Raw genomic sequence first — 27,639 nt, 5'->3', positions numbered from 1 at the left:
TATTTAAAATTCTAATAAATATAAACCCCTTTATTCATCCTCAAGAGCAATTTTTAAATCTCTATTTTGTGAAAAGACCGAGATAACCCAGGCGTCAGCCGCAGTGCAGCGCCACAAAGTGAGCAAAAGGAGCAATGTTTCTTGCTCAAGGTAAATACGTAATGCAGATAGAGTCGCTCTAACCTGAATGTGTAATGCATGTAATGCATCCAAATTATCAGCTCGACCATTTCGTCGCACGACAACCATCAAGGTAGAACATGACAAAATAAAAACAAGATAGGATAGCGATTGCGACACAATCCTTCCTCCGCGTTCGAAAAAAATGTTTTTATTTGAAAAATAAGTATATTAAAATGGTACCAATTTAACATGAGGTCTGGCACATTAATTCTGTTTCCTGTATTGTACCAGATTGGTGTTATTTGTCTTCTCTTCTCGATAATGGAGTATGGAACTGCTAATCTTGCCGAATGTCTAACGCCAAAGCCGAATTGTAATAAAATAGCACAAATAAGTTGAAGGTTGGTTTGTTCCTATGCGTTGCCCTTACTTTTAGATTCTTGTTTAAGATTTGGGTAATTTTTTTTGTAGAGCACGAATACTTCAAAAACAGTTTTGGACGGCTTAGGCCTAGGCCCAGTCCAGTAGTTAGGCACTTGCAAGAAGTAGCTCTCGCGAGTTGAAAACAGGCGAGGATTTCTGTTTCCGTTTTTGAGGGGAAAAAATTTAGGAGTGATTTTAAAATGCTCATTCTTCTTTCTCAGTGGAATGAAATGGCATGTATTATATATCATTGGAAAGGGCATAAAATTCTGCATACAATGATGCTAATATTATTATCTTCCAATATCATGATTTTGAGAAATCTTTGCGTAAAGAGAGTATATGTTTAAACGCTTATAACTTTTAAACCAGAGATGGTCCTTCTTAATAAAAAAAAGTCCTTCTGAGATACATATTAAAGTAGCTTCTCTAAAAATTTCAGAGCAAAATGTTTGCACTCAAAAGTTAGAGCTCCCCAAATAACAGTAATTGGCCTCGATTGTTTACAGAGGCTGCCATTTTCTTATACTGATTCACTTCCTGTCGTCTGCTGGGTTTGAAAGATAACTTCGTCAATCCACATCAAAACTTTACATCTTTATATCTTACAATATATTCCATTTTATTGAAGTTATTTTTGTTTTAAATTATTCAATTAATTGGCGTTTTCATGTCCATGCATTCATTTTATAATTTACAATTCTCTTCCTTTTTTTTCCGATTGATTTGTCACTGTTGATTTTGACGTATTTCATCCTTTGACGGACGTCTGTCCAATTTAGGGGAACGGGGGAGCGGAAGTTTTTAAAATCACCTATTTTCGACTATTTTAAACACTAATACTCCACCTCAAACATTTATCAGTCCATATCTCTGCTTTTATGAGGTCTATTTTCATTTTGAAAAGTTCAAAGTGAACAACTAAATGACGCCGATTCAGTGGTGTATTTGGTCTATCTACATGTGAATAAATATTTAATTGTCGACTTTTCCAAAATTCCAATAGGTCATTCATTTGCATGTCGTGATCTATTTTTCCTTGATTTCAGCTGTTTCAGCTCTAAACTATACCTTTCTCTCTCAATAAATAATTATTTTTCTGTTTGCAATGTATTACAGAGATGTTGAATTACCACATGTAAAAATTTGAAAGTTGTACCTGAAGCCGTTTCTGAATTATACTTGATTATCCATTGGGTTGCTGTGTTTTGGTCACATATTTTCCTATTAAGCTTCTATAGAGATTTTTCACCACATAAAAGGTCATAACTTTTTAAATAGTTGAGATAGAGCGATAATTTTTTCACTTTAGTAAATGTTTCACTCCCCTTTATTTTTCTACGCTAAATTAATACCGATATCACTATTTTGAAAAATTCTTGCAAGTGCCTACAGTAGTGTATACTGCCAGTTTCAGTTAAGTACAGAGTTCTGGGTACTACCGCAAACTCGGGGACCCAAAAATTTCCCCAATAATTTCTGGCCAAATTTTTTATATTTTTTACGCAAATTCGGGGTCCCAAAAAATTGCTGGCCAAATCTTTTTTATTTTTTTACGCAAACTCGGGGACCCCCAAATAATTTCTGGCCAAATTATTTTTGGCCAAAATTTTTATTTTTTTAATTAATTTTTTTTAGATCTAATATCTTTTAAAATATAAAATCTAGATTCAAATTATTTTTTGGCCAAAATTTTTATTTTTTTAATTAATTTTTTTTTAGATCTAATATCTTTTAAAATATAAAATTTAGATCGCTTCGAGATCTAAATATATCTATTTCTAGATTCATAGTAGATAATTAGATCTGGACTGGATTTTGTTTTGTTTTGTTGGGTTTTTTTTTCATATACTAGTAGTAAACAGTATTTATAACTCACCCTATACTGGATACCACTGCGAAAGATGGAGAATAATATGTCGAAGGGCTTCTTGGTGAGTCTTCCCGTATAGCTCCCTCCACATAAATTCATCCAAATGAGATTCCAGTTGACTACTGTGGACACCCAGCATAGATTTGAACCTGCGTTTGCAGTTCTTCCAATAGCACTCAATAGTGTTGGTGCATGCGCCTGTCTGGGGGTCAACAAAGTTAGCTGTGTGGTTCACCACCAGGTGTTGATATGGAGGTTGGACTGGGAGGTTGGCTATCCCGTTGTATGCAGCCCAGCCGTCACTGTGTATAGTGGAACCAGGGGCGATGTGCTCCTGAATAAGTGGCAACAGTCTAGCCGCTGATCTGTCGTTATCCACGACCACTAAAAATCCCTGTCCCGTCTCCCTACACACACCACCAAACACCCACCGTTGCTCAGCAACTCGGCCCACGTTGTTTTTTCTTTTGGCCACTAGACTTTCGTCGATCTCGACTGTGAGGCCTGGACCGCCTATTTGGTACGGGTTGTTCAAAAGCCACCACGAACAAATGTCTCGAAAAAAACCATACCACTGTAAAACAGAATTTTCACTCACTCCAGTGAGCCCTGTACTGTTTAGAATCGGCTCCTTGAAAGCCCACAAAAGGAGCAGCTCAACAATTTTCCTCAGAGGAAGACACTGATGTTCAAAGAACGATCCTCTCCTTAAGGGAACTTTGACACTCTTGTGGGTAGGGCAACGCCAGTACCTGTTGTCACTTGTGGCACTTTTCTTTATAAGAGTGGTGACTCGGTTGCAAGTCGCACAATTTGGTGGATTTCTTGTTAATAACCCGTTAGTCTGGAGAAAGAGAATAGCGTCTTCTTCTGTCCTCGCATGAGCATATAATAATTGTAACGCCATTACGAGAATCGAAATGCCGCGGCGCGAAAAACACAAACACACCAGACAAAAAAAAAAAAAAAAACGGCAAAAAACCCACGTGAAATCCAAATGATTGAACACGTCAAACAATGTTTTACTGGTTTTAATACCCATTTTCAAATATACGTTTATTTGTTCAAAAACGGGTTCAAAAACGTATAAAAACATTAGACATTAAATTCGCATATAATACATATTATATTCATGTACATACATAATAATAATAAAACACATAATTTTGTAGAAAATGCTGGTCACGAAAAAAAGAAAATGCCAATCTGGCATACAACGATGAGAATCGAAATGCCGCGGCGTGAAAAACACAAACACACCAGACAAAAAAAAACGGCAAAGAACCCCACGTGAAATCCAAATGATTGAACACGTCAAAATGTTTTACTGTTTTTATTACCCATTTTCAAATATACGTTTATTTGTTCAAAAACGGGTTCAAAACGTATAAAAACATTATACATTAAATTCGCACATAATAATAAAACACATAAAAAAGAAAATGCCAGTCTGGCATACAACGATAAGAATCTGGCATACAACAATAAGCAACATCCGGTGTCATCATTCCAGGCGGCAGACCGTATCTAGGGTAAACTAAGCAAGAGAGACTCGGGTCCCCGAGTTTGCGGTAGTACAGAGTTCTGAGTGGACAGTCACTCTCACTCACTGCCAAGGAATTGAGAATGTGTTGTCCGCTGCAGTTTCAGCAGACCACATCACATTGACATTTTGTATTGAAAGTTTGAAATATTGGCTATAGCGGCACTGGTACTAGAGTGATGTATCTGTCGCCATCCCGGCTAACGGCTAACCTCTGCTGACTGACACTCTGACTCTGACTCTGACTCTGACACTATAGATACTGCTTATTAGCGACAGCGTAGCGTAGAAGTAGAAAGAGTGTTGATGATATCAATTCAATAACACTATCACATTTGTTATCACTTGAAACTTATAAATTGATCGACAGTCTCTATAAAGTAAATGTAGAAGATTACCTCACATTTAACAAGGACAAAAGAACAAGAGTCAAGAGGCCACTGTTATAAACTTGCCAAACAAAATTGCCGTTTAAACATCCGAAAAAAATTCTTTAGTCAGTGAATTGTTGAGACATGGAATAGCCTGCCTGAAAGAACAGTTACAGCGCCAAGCATAAACAGCTTTATTAAAAGCCAAATTGACAGTTTCCTGCAGGATCTAAAATACAGCACCGATTTCCCATAATTGAAGCGAGCCTTTCGACCTCCACAAGTTGGTGGAGACAGATTCAAAGACCATCAATGGGCCACCGGCCCTCTACGATGAACTCATACTCATACTTAAGTCACTAAGTCTAACTCATGTTAAAATCTAGTAATGGCATGACCAACGACACCAGACCAATCAGTTTTAATAATATGTTGGTTTTAATTTTAATTTTGAGTTTTGAGGTTGAAATAGCACCATTTTCAAATAATCACTCCAGAAAAATCTTTGTTTTGTTTTCACATGTTGGAGTATCTGAAGACAAAAATGACAAATATCTCTTTTAATTTTAACTCCACCGTGTTTGTTATTCCTGTTAGTACAACAATTAATGCTATCTAGATTAACCTACTTAAGTTAAAAGAAGACATATAATTGAATTTTGAACAAAGTCCTTGATTAGTTTGAATATAATTTTAAAATTTATTCGACTTTTGATCATTATATGATTTAATTTCTCTCTAACCCCCCCCCCCCCCCCCCCCTTCTCTCCATTACCTTCTCATGTAATTTGTAACTTTAAACAAAACAAACAAAAAATTGTCAGTGTTTTTAATTTTAACATTTATACAGAGGGAGGATCAGAAATCACCTTCTTCATTTCTAAAGACAAATTTCATCTTGATAATCAAGTCGATCATTTTAATTTGTTTTTAAAAACTGTCCTTCGGGGCCATAAGGATGGAGCCGGGGTGGCCAGAGTTTATATTCTGGTTTCTATAGCTTTTATGGACAATAAGTAATTGCTTACTACCCTTTTGATAGGACACTAGTTTATTTCAAAGTATTTTCTGTCAGATCTAACAGACCTAGCTACCCAATCACTGCTTGGTGGACAGGGAGTTCAGTAAAAAAATCTTTACTGTATCTTAGATTAGATCAATCTTTCCCTTTGCTTGTGAAGCGATTACTGTACCAACTGAGCTATCAGGACCCTCCATTTTAATGAAACTATTCTTTAATTTCAGGAATGAGGTTTATTTTTTTTACTATTTCACCATCCAAGTGACAGCTTTAGTCAAGATTGACCTCAACTTCATATTTACCAATGTCAAGCATGGACACAGAATTCACTGGTGAGTAACTCTTTAGAGTTTACGTTTTTGACGTTTACAAGTACAAGAAAACCTTTATATAAATGAATTCTCATGTGTACTCTGTATGCCTACCTTGAATTTACAGTATGTTGATGGTGTTAATGTGTTACACCCTTCTTTTATTTTGAAATTTTTAATACAATGGAATCCTGATAAGGCCAACACCACTGGACCAGAAAGATTGGTTGACTTTATCCATTATCAATGGCATACACTTAGATAACTTAACTTAACTTATGCCCGTCACTCCTAGTGGAGCATAGGCCATCGACAACAGTCCTCCATCTTCCTCTGTCCTGGGCCATCTTCTCCAACTCTCCCCAGGTGTGTCCCATCCTCTTCATGTCCGCCTCCAGGTCTCGCCGCCAGGTGTTTCTAGGCCGCCCTCTCTTCCGTTTTCCCTGGGGGTTCCATCTCAGCGCCTGCCTAGCGGTGTTATTGGTTGGCTTCCTCAGGGTGTGCCCAATCCATCTCCATCGGCGGCGTCTGATTTCGTCTTCTGCTGGCATTTGAGATGTTCTCTGCCACAGGTCTGCGTTGTTGATCCTGTCTGGCCAGTGAATCTTGAGGATCCTTCTGAGGCAGCTATTGATGAAGGTCTGTACTTTTCCGGTGGTGGTCTTCGTGGTCCTCCAGGTCTCCGCTCCATACAAAAGGACTGACTTGACATTTGAATTGAAGAGTCTTATTTTGGTTCGGGTTGACACCACCTTGGAGCTCCAGATGTTTTTAAGCTGCAAGTATGCTACCCTCGCCTTGCCAATTCTTGCCTTTACGTCTGCATCTGTGCCACCCTGTTTATCTAATATGCTGCCTAAATACGTGAAGTGGTCAACCTCATCCAGTTCGCTCTCGTGCAGTTTGATTGGTTCTTTACTATTTGTGTTTATTTTGAGGACCTTTGTTTTACCCTCATGGGCCCTGAGTCCGATTTGTGATGACTTTGCTGTTATCTTTGTTGTCTTGTCCTGCATTTGTTGGTGATTGTGGGACAGCAAGGCCAAGTCATCTGCAAAGTCCAAATCGTCGAGCTGGTCGAACAATGTCCACTGAATCCCATTTCTCCTACCTGCCACTGCTGACCTCATTGTCCAGTCAATCGCCAAAAGGAAGAGAAAGGGTGACAGAAGACATCCCTGTCTGACTCCAGTGTTCACATTGAAGCTATCTGTCAGTTGTCCCACATGGATTACTTGACAGGTCACTCCCTCGTAGGAACTTTGGATCAGGCTGACTATTTTTGTTGGAACCCCATAGTGGCGGAGTATTTTCCATAAGGTTTCTCGGTCCACGCTGTCAAACGCTTTTTCATAATCAACGAAGTTGATGTACAACGGGGAATTCCACTCCAATGATTGCTCAATTATGATGCGTAGGGTTGCAATTTGGTCGACACATGATCTATTCCTGCGGAAGCCAGCCTGTTGGTCGCGAAGGAGGGGGTCAACAGCACTTTTAATTCTCTCCAAGATTATTCTATTAAAGACTTTTCCTGGCACTGACAGAAGCGTTATTCCTCGGTAGTTGTTGCAATTGCTGAGGTCGCCTTTCTTAGGCAGTTTGACGAGGTACCCTTCCTTCCACTCTGTTGGTACTTCTTCCTCCTCCCAGATCTTCTTGAAGAGAGGATAAAGCATTTCTGTGGTCGTTTTTAAGTCCGTCTTTAAAGCTTCTGCGGGAATGTTGTCTGGCCCAGCTGCCTTGCCATTCTTCAATAGTTTGATAGCGTTCCTGATCTCCTCTTTAGTCGGGTGTCTACAGTTGATGTCAAGGTCTGTATCAGCTGGGTTGATGTTTGGGGCGTTCGACGGAGCTGGTCTGTTCAGAAGCTCTTCAAAGTGAAGAGCCCATCTATTTAGTTGCTGTTCCTTTCCCAGGATGGTGTTTCCTTCTTTGTCTTTGACTGGTCGCTCGGGCCTATTGTTTTTCCCCGACAGTTTCTTTGATATGTCATACAGCTGTTTCATGTTGTTGCTGGCTGCTGCTTTCTCTGCTTCTTCCGCCAGGCTGTCAATGTATTTGCGCTTATCTGTTCTTGCACTCCTCTTAACTTCTCTGTTGGCTTCTATGAAGTCTTTCTGTGCCTTTGCCTTTGTGGCTCTTGTCCGGCAATTGTTTATGACTGCCTTCTTTTGCTTCCTTGTCTGGATCTTTTGCAATGTTTTGGCTGAAATCCATTCCTTATGGTGGTGTCTCATCGGCCCAAGCACTTCCTGACAGGTTGTCTTGTGTCCTTCTTTCACTTTCTGCCAACCATCTTCCACACTGCTCTCTTCCAAAAACTGATCTTTTAATACTTTATACATATTGGTGAGAGTCAGACTGAATTTTCCTCGGGTATCTCGATCTTTCAACAAATTGACATTGTACTTCTCTCTTTTCGTTGCTTCCATCCAATTTCTCTTCAGTTTTAATTTCAGCCTTGCTACAACCAGGTGGTGGTCCGATGCAACGTCTGCTCCTCTTTTCACCCGTACATCCATCAGGGACCTTCTGAATTTCTTAGCTATGCAGATGTGGTCAATTTGGTTTTCGGTAACAAGGTCGGGTGATACCCATGTAGCCTTATGTATTCTTCTGTGGGGGAAAGTGCTACCTCCAATGATCAGGTTATTCATAGCACAGAAGTCTGCAAATTTCTCCCCATTCTCGTTCATTACTCCCAGTCCATGTTTTCCCATCACTTCCTCGAACCCTGTATTATCTGTCCCTATCTTTGCGTTAATGTCACCCATGAGAATGTTCACATCTTTCTCTGGATACTTGGCCAGGACATTCTGCAATCTGTTGTAAAACCTGTCTTTTACCTCTTCGTCATGTTCATTTGTTGGTGCATAACACTGTATTATATTCATTGTGATCTTCTTCACTTTTGTTCTGAAGGAAGCTCCGATAATTCGCGGTCCGTGTGCTTCCCATCCTAACAGGGCGTGCTGTGCAGATGTTGACAGCATGAGTGCCACACCTTCTGTGTGTGGAGCGTTCTCTTCTTCGTGCCCGGAATACAGTAAGAGCTCTCCTGTGATCAGTTTCTTCTGCCCTGACTGGGTCCAACGGGTCTCACTGATTCCAAGCAGTGTGAGGTTGTAACTTTTCATTTCTGCTGCTACTTGGTTGGTTTTTCCCGTCTCATACATGGTCCTCACATTCCATGTTCCGACGTTGATGGTTCTGGTCGAAAGAAGGAAAGTCGGCCTTGTAGCTTCCTCTCGGCTTTCACTGCAAAGCGTCATGTGTCGCAAAGACCCTTCCTCTCCCAGAACAGTAGTAATTGGGTTTTCTTTCGTCGACATTTCTGTAGCGGCTTGTGTTTTCCAGGGTGGAGTTGCTGGCCCTACGCCTAACCCTCCTCCTTTCTCATCCGGGCTTGGGACCGGCAATGGCGGAGTTACACTTAGATAAGGACCATAATATTTAGGACCAACAAGAGTTGTTGACTTTAAGCAGAGTTGACTTTCATAAGAGTGTTGACTGACTTAATGCAGATTCCACTGTATTTCTGACTTTAATTTGAAAACCAGATTATTAGTAAAATAAAATGGGTTCTTAAAGGTTTTGACACTACTAAATTTTTTTGGAAAAGTGAATGGAGCAGGCAATTACATTGATAGTAATAATAGCAAGAAATGAAGTGAGTAGGAAAGTGCCAGAAGACAACAGAGAATAAAAACTTTATGGGGGCTCAAACCCCCCACAGGTCGTGGATAGCTCATACGGTATAGTCCCAATCTACCCGGCCAGTCGGAGTTGTCATACCAGTAAGGTTGCGGGTTCGAGCCCCCATAACTGCTGCAGTTTTTATTCTCTGTTGTATTCTGGCATTTTCCTACTCACTTCATTTCTTGTTATTATCAAATAGTTTTTTGCTGCTGTTGTTGTTTGTCAGGAATTTAACCTGGCTTGACATAGATAATAGATAAATGATACTGAAGTTTCCTTTACAACAGAAAAGAAAGAAACAGAGGAAAACTGGAAAAAATGTAAAAATCAGCTGCAGTTAGTAGTGTTTTCAGTTGGATCTTGTGTGTATGCTTGTTATATCAATAGAGAAAGTGTTGCACAGTCATATGGTCTTATCTTTGTACCCAGATGTACTGTGTTGGTTTGATGTTATTTATATTCCCTGCATATTTGGTCGTGACAAAATCATTCATTTTAACATTGTGCTAGCATTTACATTTGAATCGTTCAATAATTAAAATAGTAATGGTACTTTGGCTATAACAAACATTTTGTAAATACTCTTGAGTTAAATTAAATTCATCATTTATTTAAAAATTTACACAGAGGAAGAGGTTGTTGAAAACCCAACATTGAAAGCTGCCTACAACCTGGCACCACTCCATCAGAATCAGCCATTGAGATGGGATTATGAGGTCAGTCATCTGTTTAATGTTTGTTTTATCTTTTAGTCTATGTTCTGGTTGAAGTTTATAATTGTCTTATCAGATACAGGGCTTCTGTTTTCATTTTTCAAAGATGCCAGATAAATTTTAAGAAAATTTATTTTTCTTATATAATAAAAAAGATTATCTGATGTCCTTGAAAAATGAAAACAGAAGCCCTGTATCTGATAAGGCAAGGGTAGCAAGCAATAGCTATGATCCTTTTCACGCTCCAGAAACCGGGTCCATGGGCCAATTGCTTGCTACCCTTTGAGAGGATGCTAGTTCATCACCAGAGTCAGCTACCCATCCACTGCTGAGTGGACAGGGATGTCCGAAAAAATCTCCTCTGCACTCAGGATTGATCTCGGCCCCTTGTGTGTGTGAAGTGAGTGCTCTACCAATAGAGCTATCAGGACCCCTTCTTTTGTCATGGATCTTCAAATTTGTTTTCACTTTTAGGCACGACTGCTACTTAGGGAAGAATGTTATAGTTAATCAACTTATTTGTTCTGAATAAGTGATGTGTTTTATCAATGCATTCTTATGGATCGCATAGCTTTTGCGGCAGACAATTAGTTGGAAATTGATTGGATGATAAGATACACAAAGGAAAGGAAAATGTCTTTGCTTAAGATTTTGTTTCCAAGTATCCATGGATTAGACTAATACATATTGGGTTGTACTTCTTTCTCCAGGAACATAACACTAGAAGATAATTATGAGCTGATTCTCTAATTTTGAATGCATATGTTACAGTGAATGGCATAATCAGTCTGATGGTGAAAAGGTTTGAACTGAGATATTGCCAAGTTTAGTTAGAAGGTCAATTTTGATCAAAAATGAATTCTTGTCATAAATGATTAAATCAACCCTTTTTTTTGTACATCTTCAGAAAATATCAAAGCTTAATTTCACTTCTAAATATTTTTTACAGCTGGTCAAGTTGAAAAAGTATGAAATTTGAGAAAATTTACTGGATACCTTTCCCATGCATCTGACCATAACTTCATGATTTACTTCAAATAAGGATTAAAATGCTCTGGTGGGCCTATTCTTTCAGAAAATGAAAAAAAAAAGTGCAAATCCAAAATCTTCACCTTCCTACTTATTATGTCATGCACTGACACAATATCAAAATTAATATGGATTTCCTTTTCATCTAGACATACTTTCAAACTCCTGCTGCTCAACTTTAAAAAAAAAAAAAAGAGTTTGAAGGCGACATTTTTCAATCATATTGTGAAAATAAAGGTTGTTCTAATCTTATATCTAATTAAACCATAATCGTTCATTTAAAACATTTTAAACTTTTATTTTTGCATGACTTCAATAAAAGTTTTGTCTGTTCCCAGGTTGATTTGATTGGCAAAAAAGTATTTGACAAAGTGCTTCATTTGTGTGAAGTTTGCGAGTTACCCATTCTTGTCTATGGTCGATTAGTAAGTCTGATCCAACAATATTACCTCGATTTGCCAAATGCTTTCAGTAAAACAAATTTTTATATTGCAGTTTTAAATATTTTTGTAACAAAGTTTAGCTTAATATGCTCAAAATTTATTTACCAATTTTGTTGCACTTTCTTAAGCAGTATACAGAGCTGGTTTTCTAAATGTAGGCTTAATTAGTATAGTTATTTGTCGAGCCAATTCAAGTCATGAACATTAAATGGATAATGCTTAATTGGAGTGTATGATTTTAAAAAAATTATGTCCTTCAGCATGGCCTCATTGCGAAGCTGTTGCCTAGGCATTCCGTGAAGGAATATAGATAATCCATCATTCAAACATCTGATGTTGACAGGAATCACCTTAGTCCAAAGTGGGCAAATTGGGTTTTAATAATCTTGCCGTAGGGAGAAAAAAACCAAAAGTGCCTAAAACAGGGTTTGAACCTGGGACCTTCCTGTTCACAGTGCATTGCCTCAATCACTCGGTCTTATCACCCTCCCATCCCATTGTATGATATAATATTTTAGAATGTACACACTTTTAGCACCTATCTTTATGGCTTTGAGAAGGAAATCAGATAGAAAATGAACCCATGCAATGTTAGAAATAAAATGTTTCTCAATCACACAGGTCTAATGTTTTGATTTGGATTCTTGATAACAGAGATTGTGTTGAAAAAAAAAATTGAGCTTTTATATAGTACAATATCCACTAAACATGCTCAAAGCGTTTTACAAAGGTTCCTGGCTAACAGCAACACTTAACATGTAGGATGTGGCATGATGCCTGTTAGGCGATATTACAATTTTTTTCAGACAGAGACAACGTTGTTAACGTCCAGGTAGTACTCATTTTACACCTGAGAATGTGAGTAAAGAACCTTTTCCAAGGACTCAACTATGCGTCAACTGAGGCTCGAACCCAGGACCCTCCAATCCAAAAGCGTGTGTCATACCACTAGACCACATAGCCACACAAGAGGAAAAGAGGAATTTTTAAAATAGATTCAAGCAGAGTTTAAAAATGTGGAAGGATTGTTGGTTGTTCAGAAAGTAAAATGAGTTAAGACTGTTCATTTTTTTTTTTTTTTTTTGTTTTCCCCTTACTTTTTGTTTCAATTTGATAATGACTTGTATAATTTTATATTTTACAGTTACCTTGCAAGCATATTTTTTGCTTCTTTTGCGCAAGAAAGTGTGAAACGATTTGCAAAAGGTATGGATAAAGTTTAGAATAACATAATAAATAGTTTGAGCAATATCCACTAAACATGCTCAAAGTGCTTTACAGGGGATTGAATTGGGCCATAGGTGTGAGAGATTTTGACAAGATGAGGGTCATTTTAATTTTAATCTATCAATACTTGTACAAGCTTTCTGACCAAATTTTTATGTGTTTTTTTCTGAGTGTAGCACTAATGTCAATAAAATTTGGCAAATTGTTCCATTATAACCCTGTGAATGCCCTGCTTTTGATGACATTACATTTTCTGCTTGTGTTTGTTTATGTAAATTTATTTTGATTAGGATTCCAATGATGTACTTTATTTTTCTATAAAATTTGATTTCAGATGCGTTAGCAAAGTACAAAAAGTGGAAGAGCTAGCTCTGGGTACAGTCTATGTATGTACTCATGGAGCTCCAAAGCACAGCACAAATGGTTGTCGTAGGACCTACCTCTCCCAGCGTGACCTTCAATCTCACATTGCACATCGCCACATGTCCAAGTCCTCCTCCAGTGACTCCAAATCCAGTTCCAATGTCCAACAACCGCAGCTTCCTTTGACCCAACAACAAGCAGCAGCATTACAGCAGCAACACGCGTCCTCTCAAGCTGCAACAACTCAACACAGCCAGTCCAACCTGTTGCCTTCAATGCACAGTCAACATTCTCAACAACAACAACAACAGACTTTATCCACTTCTGCATACATGCAACATCATCATCACCAACCCTCACCTCACGATATGGGACATCAACAGCAACAACTTCTAACCCCAGCTATTTCCGGATTAGGTTCCTCTTCAGTTTCCCCGGCCATGTCGCAAGCTTCTCCTGACCCTAAATCTAATCCCATGATGCCTCATTCAATGGCCTATAGCACATCTCATCTGACCAGTGAACAACAAGGTGTTTACCGACCTGTTGACACGTCTTCGTTATCGCATCAATATCAACACCAGCAGCTTCACAATCCACATCAGTCTGTACAGCAACAACATCAACATCAGCAGCAGCAGTTACAACATCAACAGCACCTTCAAGTACCGTTATCACAGCATCAGCAACAACAGCAGGCTCCGCCACTGTCGTCGTCACAGATGATGCGTCATTCAGGAAGCCCAGGAATGCCACCAATGTCCAAGCCCATGCAACGATTTAATCAGCCGTTACAGAGTCCCATGCTGTCAATGCAGGGTTCCCATGGCAACCCATATCAAGCCACAGCTTCAGGCTCTCCGGCAGAGATGCAAATGTCGACGCAGATGCATCACCAACAGCCTCATCGACAAAACGTCAATTTGCATCCACAGCAGCAACAACAAATGATAATCCCTCGTAGTACTCACCAGTCTCAACTGCACATGCATAAGGATTACAATGACCTGCCTCCCGAAATGGACAGTTACGATTGCTTGCCAAGTGATAATTTTGGGAATTCCCGACAAATCCCGAATAATGATAATAATGATAACATGCACGGTAGTGGACTGCAGAATATGGACAGTTTCAAAAGCCTGCACCCTCAAAGACAACTGTTCAATCCTCGACAAATCCCAAATGTTGATAACGATAATGACATGATTGGAAGTGGAATGCAGAATATGGACAATTTTAAAGGCATGCACCAGCAAAGAAAACTGTTTAACCCTCTCCAGGACATGGACGACAGAGAAAGGGATTTCAATCCTCACCAGCCAGGCATGATAGACTCCTCCAACCCTCAGGGGAGCCAATCGTCACGAAACAAAAACGTCAACTTGATCACTGTCCCAATTCAAGATGAGGGACAATATCGACCTTTACCTTACGTCAACCAGTCTCAAATCGCCCCGGGTCAAGCTGGTCCTAACAAAAACTTCGCTCCGTACTCCTCTGGCATGTCACTTCCAAATAATCCATCCCCCAATTTTTCCTCGTCAAATAATCAGAACATGGTTGGTGGTGGTGTTGGTAACATTCGACCCTCTCAACGGATGCCGTTCAATCGACTACCAACTCCTCAGTCTCACTTATCAGCACCAGACAGTCCTCAAGGCAATTTGAATGCAAACAGGATGTTGAATAACCCAAGAGGAATGGGACCTGGCGGTGGTGGTGCTAGGCTGCCTCTTGGTGGCAACATGCCTCCAAACGTGCAGGGTGCTCTGGCAGGAGCTGTCCAAGCCCTAACCAGGGGTGCAGCACCCTTACACGCACAATCCCACAATCCTCGGTTTAATGCACCGCCTGCCTCAGGACATTGGTCGACAACTGGTGGTGTTGGTGGAGTTAATAGTGCTGGTAACCTCCGACCTATCCAACCCAGAATGACTCAAAACTTACCCCTGAGAGGGCCCAAACCAGAAAGTCAGTTTAAACCCCAGGGTTATTATAGGTGATTTTAATTAAGTTTGTTAAATGATCACATTGTGTTTTGTTTTGTGTGTTTGTGTGTGTGTTTTGTTTTTTTCCTTCTTCTTTTTTGTTCTTGTTTTTTCATTTTTGTTTCGTTGTTTTACTAGATTTTTCTTTTATTGATTAGCAATCTAACTGTGCTACTTAATGTTAAGGAAATATGGATAGGGCCCTTTTGACCTCCCATTAAGGTAAGGTGAGAGGAGGGGGGGGGGGTCACTTAGTGTGTTTGCCACCCTGTTTTTCTCTTTCACGTTGCACCCCGCCCTTATCCTGAGTGAGACTAATCAGATTTTACCTTGACAATGATAGGGTTCTTTACTGGGAGGGTATCACTCAAATTTATTTTGTGTTTTTTTGGGAGATGGTATTATTATTTTTTTCCTTGTAAATCATCCTCTTGTATTTATTTTTTACTTTATTAATAGTAAAGTAAAAGTAGACCCTTCATAGTAATAAGGCTCTTGGAGCTGGAGTTATTCTCAATTTCTGTCACTTTAAACTGCAGTTACAGTTGCTTGCTACCATTTGGGTAGAAAGCTAGTCTTTTGCAAAGTGCTTTCCTCCAGAATATTTAAGAGACCCTGCAACTCGATCTCTGCTGTAGGGGTTAGAAAAATCATCTCGACTGCACTAAGGATTTGGTAACCATCTCTTTGGCTTGTAACATGACTGCTGTACCATCTGAGCAATCAGAACTCCTGCTTTAATGATTCTTTATTCTACTTGGTTGAGATTCTGTGTTCTCCACCACTTATAAAGTAGCCTTTTTAAAAGCAACAATTGTGTAGCTCTTATTCCTCTGGACTTAATCAATTCTCAGACATCATATTTCAGTATTGGTGTTGGGTTTCCAAAACACTGCTCTAACCCTCTCGACTGGGTGGGGTTCCTGACCTCCCATAGTGGGCAGGGAGGCACTTACGTTGTCTTCTACTTCTATCCCCCTATATCTGTTTTCCAACATGCTTTCTGTCTTTGTCTTGGAATGAGATTAGTTGGTTTTGTCCTGGCCCTAGCCGGAGACCTTGGCTGGGAGGGACACAGTCAAATGCATAGTTATTGTTTTGGGAGATCATCTATCTGTTATGCACTGTATTATGTTTTGTTTACATATGGTATATATGATTTGTAGAAACATTTGAGTATGTTCCTCTTAGTGGGGACCTGTGCTTGTGTCCGGATGAGACATTTTGGTAAACTCAAATTAAGTACACTGATAGTGTGTGCTTGGAATTTACATCTGTTTCCTATTTGAACCTTTTCTTGGGTGCTTTTATTGTAATTCTAGAACTTTTTACTATCCCATTTTCTTCCTTTTTACTGGTGCTGATGTGACCTTAATGTGTTGCAAGCACTGTAAAACCCTTTAAAAAAAAAAAAACATAACCCTCTAAAGTTGTGTGAATGGAAATTCGAACAAGTTTGTCCAATTTCAATCATGGTGAACTTGAGAGAGTTAAGGGGGGGAAAAAGGCTCAGTACCAATACTGAGTACATTAGCTCTTCTGCAGTAAGCAGAGTATGGAACACAGATATTAATGATCAAAAATGTAAATGAAAACTAAGGAATCCATACACACATTATATTATAACCTGTAGATGTGCAATCATTTCTGTTCCCTTATAGATTTGCTACTCAAGATTACTGTTCCTTCCGTTGATTTTGAACTGAGGCACTTTCGAAAATGGTCAAAGAATCGTATTAGATATTGAAAAAGTAAATTATAAGTATAAGTGAAAGCTGATGAAATGTAAGCAGTGGGGATATATTTTGTTCTTTTCACGAAGCAAGCAGTGTTACAAAAATGGTTTACAGTATATGTCCTAATAAATGCACACTGCGTGAAAATAAAATAAAAAGGGGGGGGGGGGGGGGATATGTTTATTAAGCACTTATACATGTCGGTTTTTATAATGCAAATACATTATGCATGATTTCCTGTTTCCTTTATTTGTATTTTATCGATGTGGCATGTTAGTTCTTTTCACATCGTTTTGTTATAAGTAAGAGTTGCAAGCATTGGCACTTATGTCATAAAACTGTCTGGGTGGGATCATGTGACCTCCGGTGATGGGCGGAGAGTAGAGAGGTCCTTTGCTGTGTCCTCTATCCACCTTGTCTCTTTTCCATTTCCATGTTGCTCTCTATCTTTGTTCTGGATTAGGATTGCTTGGGTTGGGGGCAGGGGGGGGGGGGGTCCATATCTGCGAAGGAGACAGTCAAATATATACCTTTTTTTTTAGAGAAAGATTATGATTTTTCTGTGATGTGATTTTGTAGTTATTAGTGAGTTTGTAAACATTTGAGTGTAAACTTGATAGCTGGAACCCTTGCCTGGCCTGGATGGGACTTCTAGGTCATGTCGGTACAGGCACATCGGTGGATCGGATTGCTGATGGAATTTTCTGTTCTCTATTTAAACCAGCCTCCTTTGTCTTAGTCTTACGTTTTCTTTAGTGCTTTTAATTTCAGATTTACAACTTTTTTTTTTCTACCATTTTCCTTTTTACTGGCTCTGAAATGACCTTAACAATGTTGCCAGCGCCGTAAAAACAAACATATATGATTATGATACATTATTAATTTGACTGAGGTGATTTGGGCTTATATATATTTGATAAACTTCAAAACAGATTAATATTATTTGACTGAATGTTGCATTTGACATGTTCATTGTGATTTTGAATAAAAATTCAAATATTTTCCAATTTCTGAAGTCAATTGTCATGTACTTATTTACCATTGTTGTTTGTAAACATCCATGGACTGACGGGTAACAGTAATAATTATAGGAAAATTGGAGCTTCAATTTAATTTACAAAATTAGATAATGATGATGCCAGACCTACTACTACTACTAGTACTACGACTACGAAAAATTCGTAGAATTACGACTTTTTTTTTTACTCCAGTTTCAGAAATTTATTTCCTTCTCAAAGTTATTACTTTTATAGCGACTACTATTTTTATCTCCCAATAATTACGAATTTTCACATTTTCACGTGGGCAGGTCTGGGATGTTTCAGGTATCCCCTTGAATCAACAAAACTTGATGATTGAAACTCTAACGATAAATGAGAGATGAGAGGAAGGCGTTAAGGCCTTTTGGAGAGAAAGATAAAGGGAGTAAATATGGTGACTCATAAATAAGGGAACAACACAAAACAAACAATGTTTTGGCCTTTGGCCTTTTTCAAGTAAACATCTGCTACTACTAATATAAATATATATATTTCGTGTTTACTTGAAAGAGGGCGAAATGACGCCTGTTTTGTGTTGTTCCCTTATTTAGGAGTCACATTTACTCCCTTTATCTTTCTCTCCGTTTTATTGACTCATTTAGGCACCACTAGTTTTAGGCCTTAACAATGCATTCCTCTCATCTCTTGTTTGTTTCTAGTCTCTCATTCATCATGTTTTGTTGACAAAGGGGAAACCCGAAACCTCTACATCATCTTATTTGTGAATTGAATTGAAACATCTCTTCCTATTATTATTATTATTATTATTATTTATTTGAGCTTTGAGAAGCAACTTTTGCAAGGACAGATGAGCGTGTATATTATTCTGATGTTTGTAAATTAAATAAATCGAGCTTTTATATAGCGCAATATCCACTAAACCTGCTCAAAGCGCTTTACAAGGGGTCCCTGACCAACTGTAACATGTAAAACGAGACAATGATGCCTGTGTTAGGCGATATTACAATTTTTTTTTGGACATAGACAAGGCTGTTAACGGCCAGGTACTCATTTTACACCCGAGTATGGTGAGAGAATGAGTAAAGAGCCTTTTCCAATGACTCAACTATGCGCCAAGCGAAGCTCGAACCCAGGACCTTCCAGAGTGTACAATGGTTAATTGGAATAACAGAAATGTATAGACCTGGGTGGGGATCCTGACCTCCAATAGTGGACAGGGAGGTACATGCTGTCTTCTATCCCCCCATACCCATTTTCCAATTGTTTCCTGTCATTGTCTTGGAATTAGATTACTTAGTTTTGTCCTGATCCTTGGCTGGGAGGGAAACAGTCGAATGTATAGTTATAATTTTGGGAGATTATATTTTTTTCCTTGTAAATCATCTCTCTTTTATGCATTGTATTATGTTTAGTTTAAATATTATATTATATGATTTGTAAACATTTGAGTGTATTCCTCTTAGTTGGGACCTGTGCTTGTGTCTGGATGAGACTTTTGGGTGATCTCAAACTAAGTACTTTGGCGGTATGCTCTTGGAATCTACATCTGTTCTCTATTTTAACCAATTCCCCTTTGTCTCACCTTTTCTTCCTTTTTTATTTTTACTGGCGCTGATATAACCTTAATGTGTTGCAAGCGCCGTAAAACCCTTAAAAACAAACAAATGTATAGATGTTATGCGTTTAGGTAAAATATTCACAAGCCTGATTATACCTACCAACACACAAAACTGTATGTAACATAAAACGTTTATAGTCCTATTGATATAATTGAGAACTAATCATTCAAATGGTTGTCTAAAAATAATAACAAAGAAAGAGTTGAGTGGCGTTAGCTTCGTTCCTTCTATAGCAAAATATGCGGTAAAGATCACGGTTTCTCATATTGAAAAGGAAAAAAAATACGCCTTTTCCGAGAGGCATCCGCACATGCTGTCGCCAAGTCATCATGACCCTCCGCCTCGAAACGGTATTAAGTCGGATTTTTCAATTTTGGGTTTTTGGTACCCAATCACAGCTTATTTTATGCTTTAAAATTTGATACCAAATTTATACAATTCTGATTATTTATTGTCGAGATATGACCGTTTGAAGTAGGGAGAGTGTGAAAACCAAGTTTTAAGAAAATCGACTTTGAAGTGAGGCACCGTTTTCACGCACAGTTAAATCAATGGGCAAAGATAACTCCTTAGATACGGACATTGAAAATTTGACGAGAATAGTGAAATTTGGCATGAGCTTAGCTTATACATTTAATAATGTACATACAAATTTTTGAAACAATCCAATTATTACTTTTGTAGTTATTCATTATTATGTAAGATGTTCTTAAAACAAATAAAACACTGGGGGAAAAAAACGCCGAAAATTGCTCACTTTTTCAAGAATTTTTGATATTTAAATAAAGAATCAATGAAATAAGAATTAATAATGTTAAATTTCTGTCTTATTTAATAGAGAAAATACGATTTCAAAATGCCAATAGTTAAAGAAGGTTGAAATTTGAAAGTACAGTTTTGAAACTACGTGAAGCCGGGGGGGGGGGCAGGGAAAGAATTATCAAGAAAGAGGATTAGAGAGGAAGAGAGAGAATGAGAGAGTAAAATACACACACACACACACACACACAAAACAGACACACGTGAGAGAGAGAGAGAGAGAGAAAGAGAGAGAGATAGAGAAAAAGAGGAGCGAGAGGGGGAGGGGAGAGAGACTGCTTGGGAAATATAATAAAGAAACAAACCTGTATAAGTGTATGTGTGTGTGTGTGTGTGTGTGTGTGTGTGTGTGTGTATGTATGTGTGAAAGAAACAAAAGGGAGACGGAGAGAGTGAGGTAGACATGAAGAAAGGGATGGAGGCGGAGCAAAGAATTGTAGGGATAGTTTAAAGAAAGCATTTTGTTACAAAGTATGTCATAGTAAATCAACTGGAAACATATTGACCAATGAGATTGCAATTAAAGAAATGGGCTGGTCAAATCAATCATTGCATTGTTTCCATTTTGAGTCAGATGACAGCTTGAGGAGGAGGGGTGGGGCTTATTGTATAGTGACTTACATGACAACATGTTATTGAATTGTTATTGTTCATTGTCTAAAAAGAACCCCCCTCCCCCCTTTCTTTCAGTATACAAAGAAATCACGACAAAACGAACATCCATCTCTCTCTCTCTCTCTCTCTCTCTCTCTCTCTCTCTCTCTCTCTCTCTCTCTCTCTCTCTCTCTCTCTCTCTCCCCTCTCTCTCTCTCTCTCCCTCCCTCTCTCTGTTTGTCTCTCTCTCCCCTTCATCTATCTATCTATCTATCAATATATCTATCTATCTATCTATCTATCTATCTATCTATCTATCTATCTATCTATCTATCTATCTATCTATCTATCTATCTATCTATCTATCTATCTATCTATCTATCCATCTATCTATCTATTTATCTATCTATCTGTCTGTCTGTCTGTTTATCTATCCATTTCATTTTTAGTTACAGTTCATTAATTGTTGAAGGCTCTATCTATTACTCTGCTTTTGTACTTAAAATTAAATGTTTATCCTACAACAATCTCTGTAAGTGTAAGATTAGGCAACTGTTGTCCTATTAAGTCTTAGCATATCCTATAATTTCATGAATAATGAAAGAGGGACAAAGGAGGACCCCCACCTCAATCATTACCCAATGCAGCGAGACAAAGATAAAAAAGCACGTGGTGTGTATCAAAATGCACAAACACACACGTATGTAACACACGCATGCTGACGTCATGAAGCATCGCCGAGCATTATGGCCTACAGCCACAGCGCATGTGATGAGCGTTGACCAATCAGAATCATTCATTTGTAAGGTTGTCGGGGAAAAACCTAGACTTGTTTACAGTTTTTAAAGTTCATTATTGGTTGAAGCATGAAATTGTGGAAACAGTCATGCTTTCTCTGAGATAGATAAAGACACGCCCTTTGCTGTGATATCTTACATCTTATTGGTGGAGAAAAAGACTCGGTATTACTAAGCTTTGGAAAGGGTGGCTCTCTGAGAGAAAGTCAACTCTCGTTTTGAATGTGTCACTGATAGTTGCATTTTTAAACTTCAAATTTATATAACTTATCGTCAATGTTTATGTTGAATTATTATGTTTTCATGTAGAAAAATGATTGTAGTTTCTGAAACAACCAAAAACTGAAATTTGATCATTTTGACCATTTCCACTTTAAAACCGGTTTTCTTCGTTTTCCAAATCCCGACTTAATACCGGTTCGAGGCGGAGGGTCACTTATTATAATATTATCGATTATCCATAACACAAACACATGATGTCAACAGGAATCACCCATGTTGTCCAAAGTAAGCAAAATAGGTGTTTAGTAATCATGCCTGGGGGCTGGGTGGGGGACGAAAATGCCAGAAGCGGGACTCGAACCCTGGGATCTTCCGGATCACAATGCAATGCCTTAATTCCCTTCCCACCACTAAATACATATGTTACCACTGCTAATAATTCAGTCTGACACAGGCCAAAATATCAGGATACAATACAAGGCGACGACCTACTTGTTCTTTTTGTTGTTTTAAAAAGTTTTGTAGAGCCTGCGACACATTTAGGTCAATTCCAACACCAGTAAAAAAAATTTTAAAAGTCCCTTTATTCATCCCAGAGGGGAAATTTGACTACAGGGTCTATTCCAGGGGAAGACTGGAATAACCCAGGCGTAAGCCGCAGTGCAGCGCCGCAAATTGAGCTAGGGCGAGGTGACTTGCCCAAGGCCATACAGGGCAGCGGCGGGTGGTTGAACTCATTACCTTTCGGGAAGCAAAGACCGTACAGCTGAGCCACGCTGGAGGAAGAAAATGGGATAGTTATCATATTCTATGATTTTTGAAATTTTATTTTAAGGGTTTTACGGCGTTTGAGGCACATTTAGGTCCTTTCGTCATGTGGTATGTATGACACTTGCTTTCATATCGGAAGGTCCTGGCGCATAGTTGAGTCCTTTGGAAAGACTCTTTATCCACATTCTCTCACCGTACTCAGGTATAAAATGAGTATCTGGTCGTTAACAGCGTTGTCTCTGTCGGAAAAAATTGCATTATCGCATAACAGACGTCGTGTTTCGTTCTTTATGCTCCGTGTTGCTGTTGGTCAGGGACCCTTTGTAAAGCGCTTTGAGCACGTTTAGTGGATATTGCGCTATATAAACGCTCAAGTTTAACGATTTTGGCGCTTTGCAGTTCTTTATTTATTTATCGGTCCACACCCGAGTCGAGTGAGGTTATGTGTGTAAAGTATGTTGCTCCTGAAACAACACCAGATGGTGATGCCGCACAATCATTAAGTATCTATGTTCAATTCAGTCATATTGTTAATGAAGGGGGATCCCGAAACGTCTATGAATTGACGATTCTGTAGGAGCTTTTTATCTTTGTTCTATTACTTGAATTATGTATGGCAACACAACTTTGGTACGACATTCAAATCAATGATAAAGTGTTTAATATGCCATGTTGGTCTATTTTGTAGCAAAACCATGCTACAAGTTACCACCGTCTTGTTAAACCGTTTTTGTCAAGTGTTTCAACAAAAATATTAATTTAAATGGAACATAATATATTAGATTATATTTCCGTGTATAATTGGATAAATTTTGTCGACTGATGAAAAACCATATTTAGTTGGATTTTTTTTCTCTTAAGTCTAGTTTCATCACCATATTCCGCTGCCTCCTTAGTAACATTTCTATTTAAAATTCTGGCACAATCATTCGAACCAAAACAGCACAACCAACTGTTTACTCTAACTCAAAGACTTTTGGGGTGTTTTTGACGATGATTTTATTTATAATTAATTAATTTTCCTCAGCATTTAGATACGTGTTTCAATTGGCGCAATATGGAAGTGGCTATCCGCATACGACCCCTCTTGCCAAGGTAACAAAAATAATTGATTATAATTGTAATTCTTAGTTGACACCTTTTCAATTTTCATTTTCATCATAAATAAAATTTCCTCTTTTGTCTCACTGGGGAATGAAAGAAAATTCCCGAAAGTGTTTCTGGAAGCTCAAATTAGGAAATTGAATGGAAGATTCAATTTAATAAACGAAAGCAGATAATGTGGACGTTTCGGGATTTCCCTTTATCAATAAAACACGATTCACAGTCACAGCAGTGTTTCATATTTCATCGTTTTGTTTTGTTGACGCAGGGGAAACCCGAAACGTCCACACTATCTGTTTTCATTTATTAAATTGAAGCTTCCTTTTCCTATTGTTAAACATTTCATTGCATGCGAGGTTGCAACAAATACAAGTTACATTACATGGTCATCGGCATCCTGGTTTGGCCTGAACCTGACTGAGGAGATGAGACTCGAGACTACTAACACTAACACTAACAACATTGAAGAATTAAAGTTAAAATAAGAGAGGATTGGCTTGGGCTTGACGATTGATGGACTTTTCCCCTGGGTTACGAAATTTCTTTTGCAGGACATAGGACAAGGATTTTGATATTGATTTCAAACTCATTTGTTATATTAACATGGCAACAAACCCAAAGCAATTCAAATTCATCAAGACCAAGAAAGAAGAGTCATCAACCTATTATTATTATTATTATTATTATTATTATTATTATTATTATTATTATTATTATTATTATTATTATTATTATTATTATTATTATTATTATTATTATTATTATTATTATTATAGCACTCATACTCATATCACGTCACAAATTGTTATATTGAAACCTTCACGCCGCCACATCACATTCTCCATGGCAAAAATAACCAAGAACAGATTTGGAAAAAAGTGTCCGGTCATATATAGAACAAAAGATTATAAAATATGAATTATAAACTATAAATCTCTATCTCAAAGTATTAATTTGCAGTATTTGATATTCGTCAATCGTATATTTAATTACTATGGACAATTAACACAGTTTTAAACTGATAATTGAATTGTACAGATTATTTTGAGTCCTTGGTAGATTGGAAGATATTTAGTTTAATGGAGAAGATGCATGTAAAGTCTGTTCTTCTTTTACTTTTTTATTATATTTATTTTAATTTTATATTTTCAGAGAGACTGGGTTGCCTTGCCTTTGGACATGTGATAACAACACGATTTATTCCTCAAGGGGAGGAAAAAACACCAATGGCTACAATTTTGGTATGATGAATAAGTTGAATTGATGTAGTAGTTTAGTAAAATAAATAAATCAGCTTTATTCATCAGTAGGGAAATTGGTTTTACAAATGTTGATTTCAAGAATTAAATAAAAAAACGTTAAATAATGTATTTACTAATAATTTTATTAAGCAAGATAAAGTACGTCTATTCAATAATTAATACATCAAAATATATGATATGTATATCGATGATCGTTGGTTCAAACCTCTGAAGTCCTGATTTTCACAATCGGTGGATCAAAACTCTACTGTCTACATACGAGCTTTGCACACCATGTTATATTAATTTTGGGTGGATCATGATCTCAACTTCACCTAGCACCTCATCGATCTCATCAGTTCCTTTGCGTTTGAAATGAGTGCCTTACCAAGTGAGCTATCGGGGCCCCAGCTAGACTGAATTTCTTTCAAATCTTAATTTGTCCTATTATGTATCTGGTTATAATGACTTATGAAGGCAGCTATGAGGCTCATCGTAGTTGTTGTCATAGTGAAGCCACAATGATATTATATGGTGTAGAGTATTGAAATATTGAAACCTGTCTGTGGAGGATTAAATGACAAGATCTCCTCAGATACCCTCAGTGGAAAAAAATACAATATATACCAATGTATTTTGTATACATGATAAAGTTTTGATGTATTATACAGACCTGCTTACTTGAAAATTAAAAATTGTCGTTATTTTTAGAGATAACAATGGTAGTTGTTATAGTTTACTTTATTGATCAACAATTTACCCTCACACATATTAAATAACACTTCAAAATCCTTTAAATTATGTAGTCTGGTACCAAACTTTCATTTTTGATAAGTTGTAATGACTTTAAGATGCTCATGAATTTCTGAAATTGGAGCTGAAATGTAATTCTATGAATATTTGTATTAGTATGTAGATCTGATTATACCATCGATTGCTGAACTATCTACCATTAGCATTTTACATTATCAACTTTTATAATTTAAAAGTGATGATTCTAACATAGAATATTCCTCCATTTATAGATCATGTTTATGGCCCAGAGACAGAGACCAGATTAGTTTATGAACAACTAGCAGAAAAGATTGTCTCACAGGCCATGGAAGGATACCATGGTAAGTTATTTCACTTTCATTAACTTGTTGGATACAATAGATGCTTTACATGGCATCATTCAATGAAGTATCAAATCATTGTAGAGTAATGTCCTCTCATTCATCTACTATGATTATGAAAGCCATTTTTGTCATAAATATAGAAGATCAAGCCACTCAATTACAGATGGGTGGTAAAAGGAGGCAGGAAAAATTCATATTTTACTGGGAGTCAAACTTGGATCCTTCAAAGAGTCAATTCAGTGCACCATCGTCTGTGTAACGACAGACTTACTCGTTACATAACGAGTTTTCCAAGTTTATTGCATCACTAGTGGATCATTGCTTGGCTGTAAACATTCTCCCAATAAAACTGTTCAACGCTCTGCTTAGAATACTCAGAGACGTTTCATTTAAGAATGATCTGATATTTTCTATATCTTCTGTTTAATCTTTGCAAGTTGTTACAACGGGCAGTTGACTTCATTTCTGGTAACGTTTTTAAGAATTAAAAGATATTGGTCAATCACTTAAATCAAAGGATAGAATTGATTTTAGTGTCAATAGTTGTTGCTAAAGTTGCAGCAATGACACTAGCTGCAGCAAAAGTAGCGGTTTAGGATGATACAGCTCAGTGTTTTAAGATTATTCTATGGTTTTGACATTGTCACCATTTATGTTTATTTTCTGTCACAGGCACTGTTTTCACATATGGCCAGTCTGGGTCTGGCAAAACATACACCATGGACGGCCTCACCAAATTGGCTCTTGACTCCATGTACAAGTACATTGACAAGGTGAGAAAACTTGCAAATCCTGTCATGGAAATCTTAATGAACAAAAATCAGTATAACAGCTTTAAAAAAAAAAGAACAAAATATCAAACATGCAACATTTCGGACTCAGAACCCTTCTTCAGCCAGTAATAAAAATAGTAAAAACGATAATTTATTGATTATCAGTAATTTATCAACACATTATAAAAGTCCTGCCACTAACTTTGTCGGTAGTTGTAAAAAATTTTTGGATGAGTGGACTTTTTACTGAAAATAAATGGAAGGTAAGTTAATAAACTGAAGAAATTTCAAGAATAATGAAAGCAGAGTTAGGAAATACATATCAATGGTTTCATTCTGTTAACTTAAACTGGTTTTGACAAAATTTTACTGGAGAGACAAATAAAATCATTATTTTACACATTCTTGATGCAAAGCAATATCTGTCTATTGACAATATGAGCTTTTTATACTCTTGTCTTGTTGTCCGAAATGAATAGGGGATTACCAGAAAGGCATTCAGAATATTCTTAGCGGGAAAAAGAAAATTCGTTGTTTTTTTTTTTTCAGTTACAGGGTTAGAGAAAAGCACAATCAATGTACAAAGTGGGAAAGAAAATGAGAGTTCTTTTGGATTGGAAAGTTGCTGGCTTATTTTTCCATCAAGCCAACAGTATATTTTTCCTGAGACCTCAACATTCACCCTCTTATCATGGTTACTTACTTAATAGTAAT

The 27,639-nt window shown here is 37.6% G+C and overlaps 3 protein-coding genes across 10 annotated transcripts in view; 2 read left to right on the top strand and 1 right to left on the bottom strand.

The window, feature by feature from the left end:
• Window positions 1–417: 417 nt before the first annotated feature.
• Window positions 418–17,873, top strand: LOC144974730 (uncharacterized). 2 transcript variants are annotated; one of them, XM_078917927.1, is made up of 6 exons: window positions 418–524; window positions 5,579–5,686; window positions 9,995–10,083; window positions 11,448–11,534; window positions 12,697–12,758; window positions 13,114–17,873. In XM_078917927.1, the coding sequence occupies exons 2-6, from the start codon at window positions 5,659–5,661 to the stop codon at window positions 15,143–15,145; spliced, it is 2,298 nt and encodes a 765-aa protein (XP_078774053.1). In that variant the 5' UTR covers window positions 418–524; window positions 5,579–5,658; the 3' UTR covers window positions 15,146–17,873. The 2 variants fall into 2 exon arrangements, with proteins under 2 accessions (XP_078774053.1, XP_078774052.1); XM_078917926.1 differs by having other exon boundaries at window positions 428–668; window positions 3,985–5,686.
• Window positions 5,776–9,000, bottom strand: LOC144975538 (uncharacterized). Its single transcript, XM_078919699.1, has 2 exons — window positions 6,233–9,000; window positions 5,776–5,779 (listed from the first exon to the last, which is right to left on the bottom strand). The coding sequence occupies exons 1-2, from the start codon at window positions 8,998–9,000 to the stop codon at window positions 5,776–5,778; spliced, it is 2,772 nt and encodes a 923-aa protein (XP_078775825.1).
• Window positions 17,874–23,606: 5,733 nt separating the features above from the next.
• The window catches only part of LOC144974729 (uncharacterized), a 70,442-nt gene continuing 66,409 nt past the window's right edge, over window positions 23,607–27,639 (top strand). For 5 of the 7 annotated variants that reach the window (XM_078917924.1, XM_078917921.1, XM_078917922.1 and 2 more), the window contains exons 1-4: window positions 23,607–23,784; window positions 24,946–25,034; window positions 26,060–26,149; window positions 26,825–26,925. In XM_078917924.1, coding sequence (XP_078774050.1) covers window positions 23,747–23,784; window positions 24,946–25,034; window positions 26,060–26,149; window positions 26,825–26,925 — 318 coding nt within the window. In that variant the 5' untranslated portion in view covers window positions 23,607–23,746. The remainder of the gene's footprint in view (window positions 23,785–24,945; window positions 25,035–26,059; window positions 26,150–26,824; window positions 26,926–27,639) is intronic. The other 2 variants (XM_078917919.1, XM_078917923.1) reach the window with 1 other exon arrangement.

This window comes from Berghia stephanieae, chromosome 6, assembly GCF_034508935.2.
Source record: "Berghia stephanieae isolate SIO BIC M18660-M18661 chromosome 6, UCSD_Bste_1.3, whole genome shotgun sequence".
Classification (NCBI taxonomy): Eukaryota; Metazoa; Mollusca; class Gastropoda; order Nudibranchia; family Aeolidiidae; genus Berghia; species Berghia stephanieae.
This window is presented reverse-complemented; position numbering and strand designations above follow the sequence as displayed.

Bases quoted from the DNA above. Each gene is read 5' to 3' on its own strand.
- LOC144975538 (XM_078919699.1), bottom strand. From the start codon at position 9,000: ATGTCGACGAAAGAAAACCCAATTACTACTGTTCTGGGAGAGGAAGGG.
- LOC144974730 (XM_078917927.1), top strand. From the start codon at position 5,659: ATGTCAAGCATGGACACAGAATTCACTG. The intron at 5,687-9,994 runs GTGAGTAACTCT...AAATTTACACAG, and splicing joins CATGGACACAGAATTCACTG to AGGAAGAGGTTGTTGAAAAC. The intron at 12,759-13,113 runs GTATGGATAAAG...ATTTGATTTCAG, and splicing joins TGTGAAACGATTTGCAAAAG to ATGCGTTAGCAAAGTACAAA.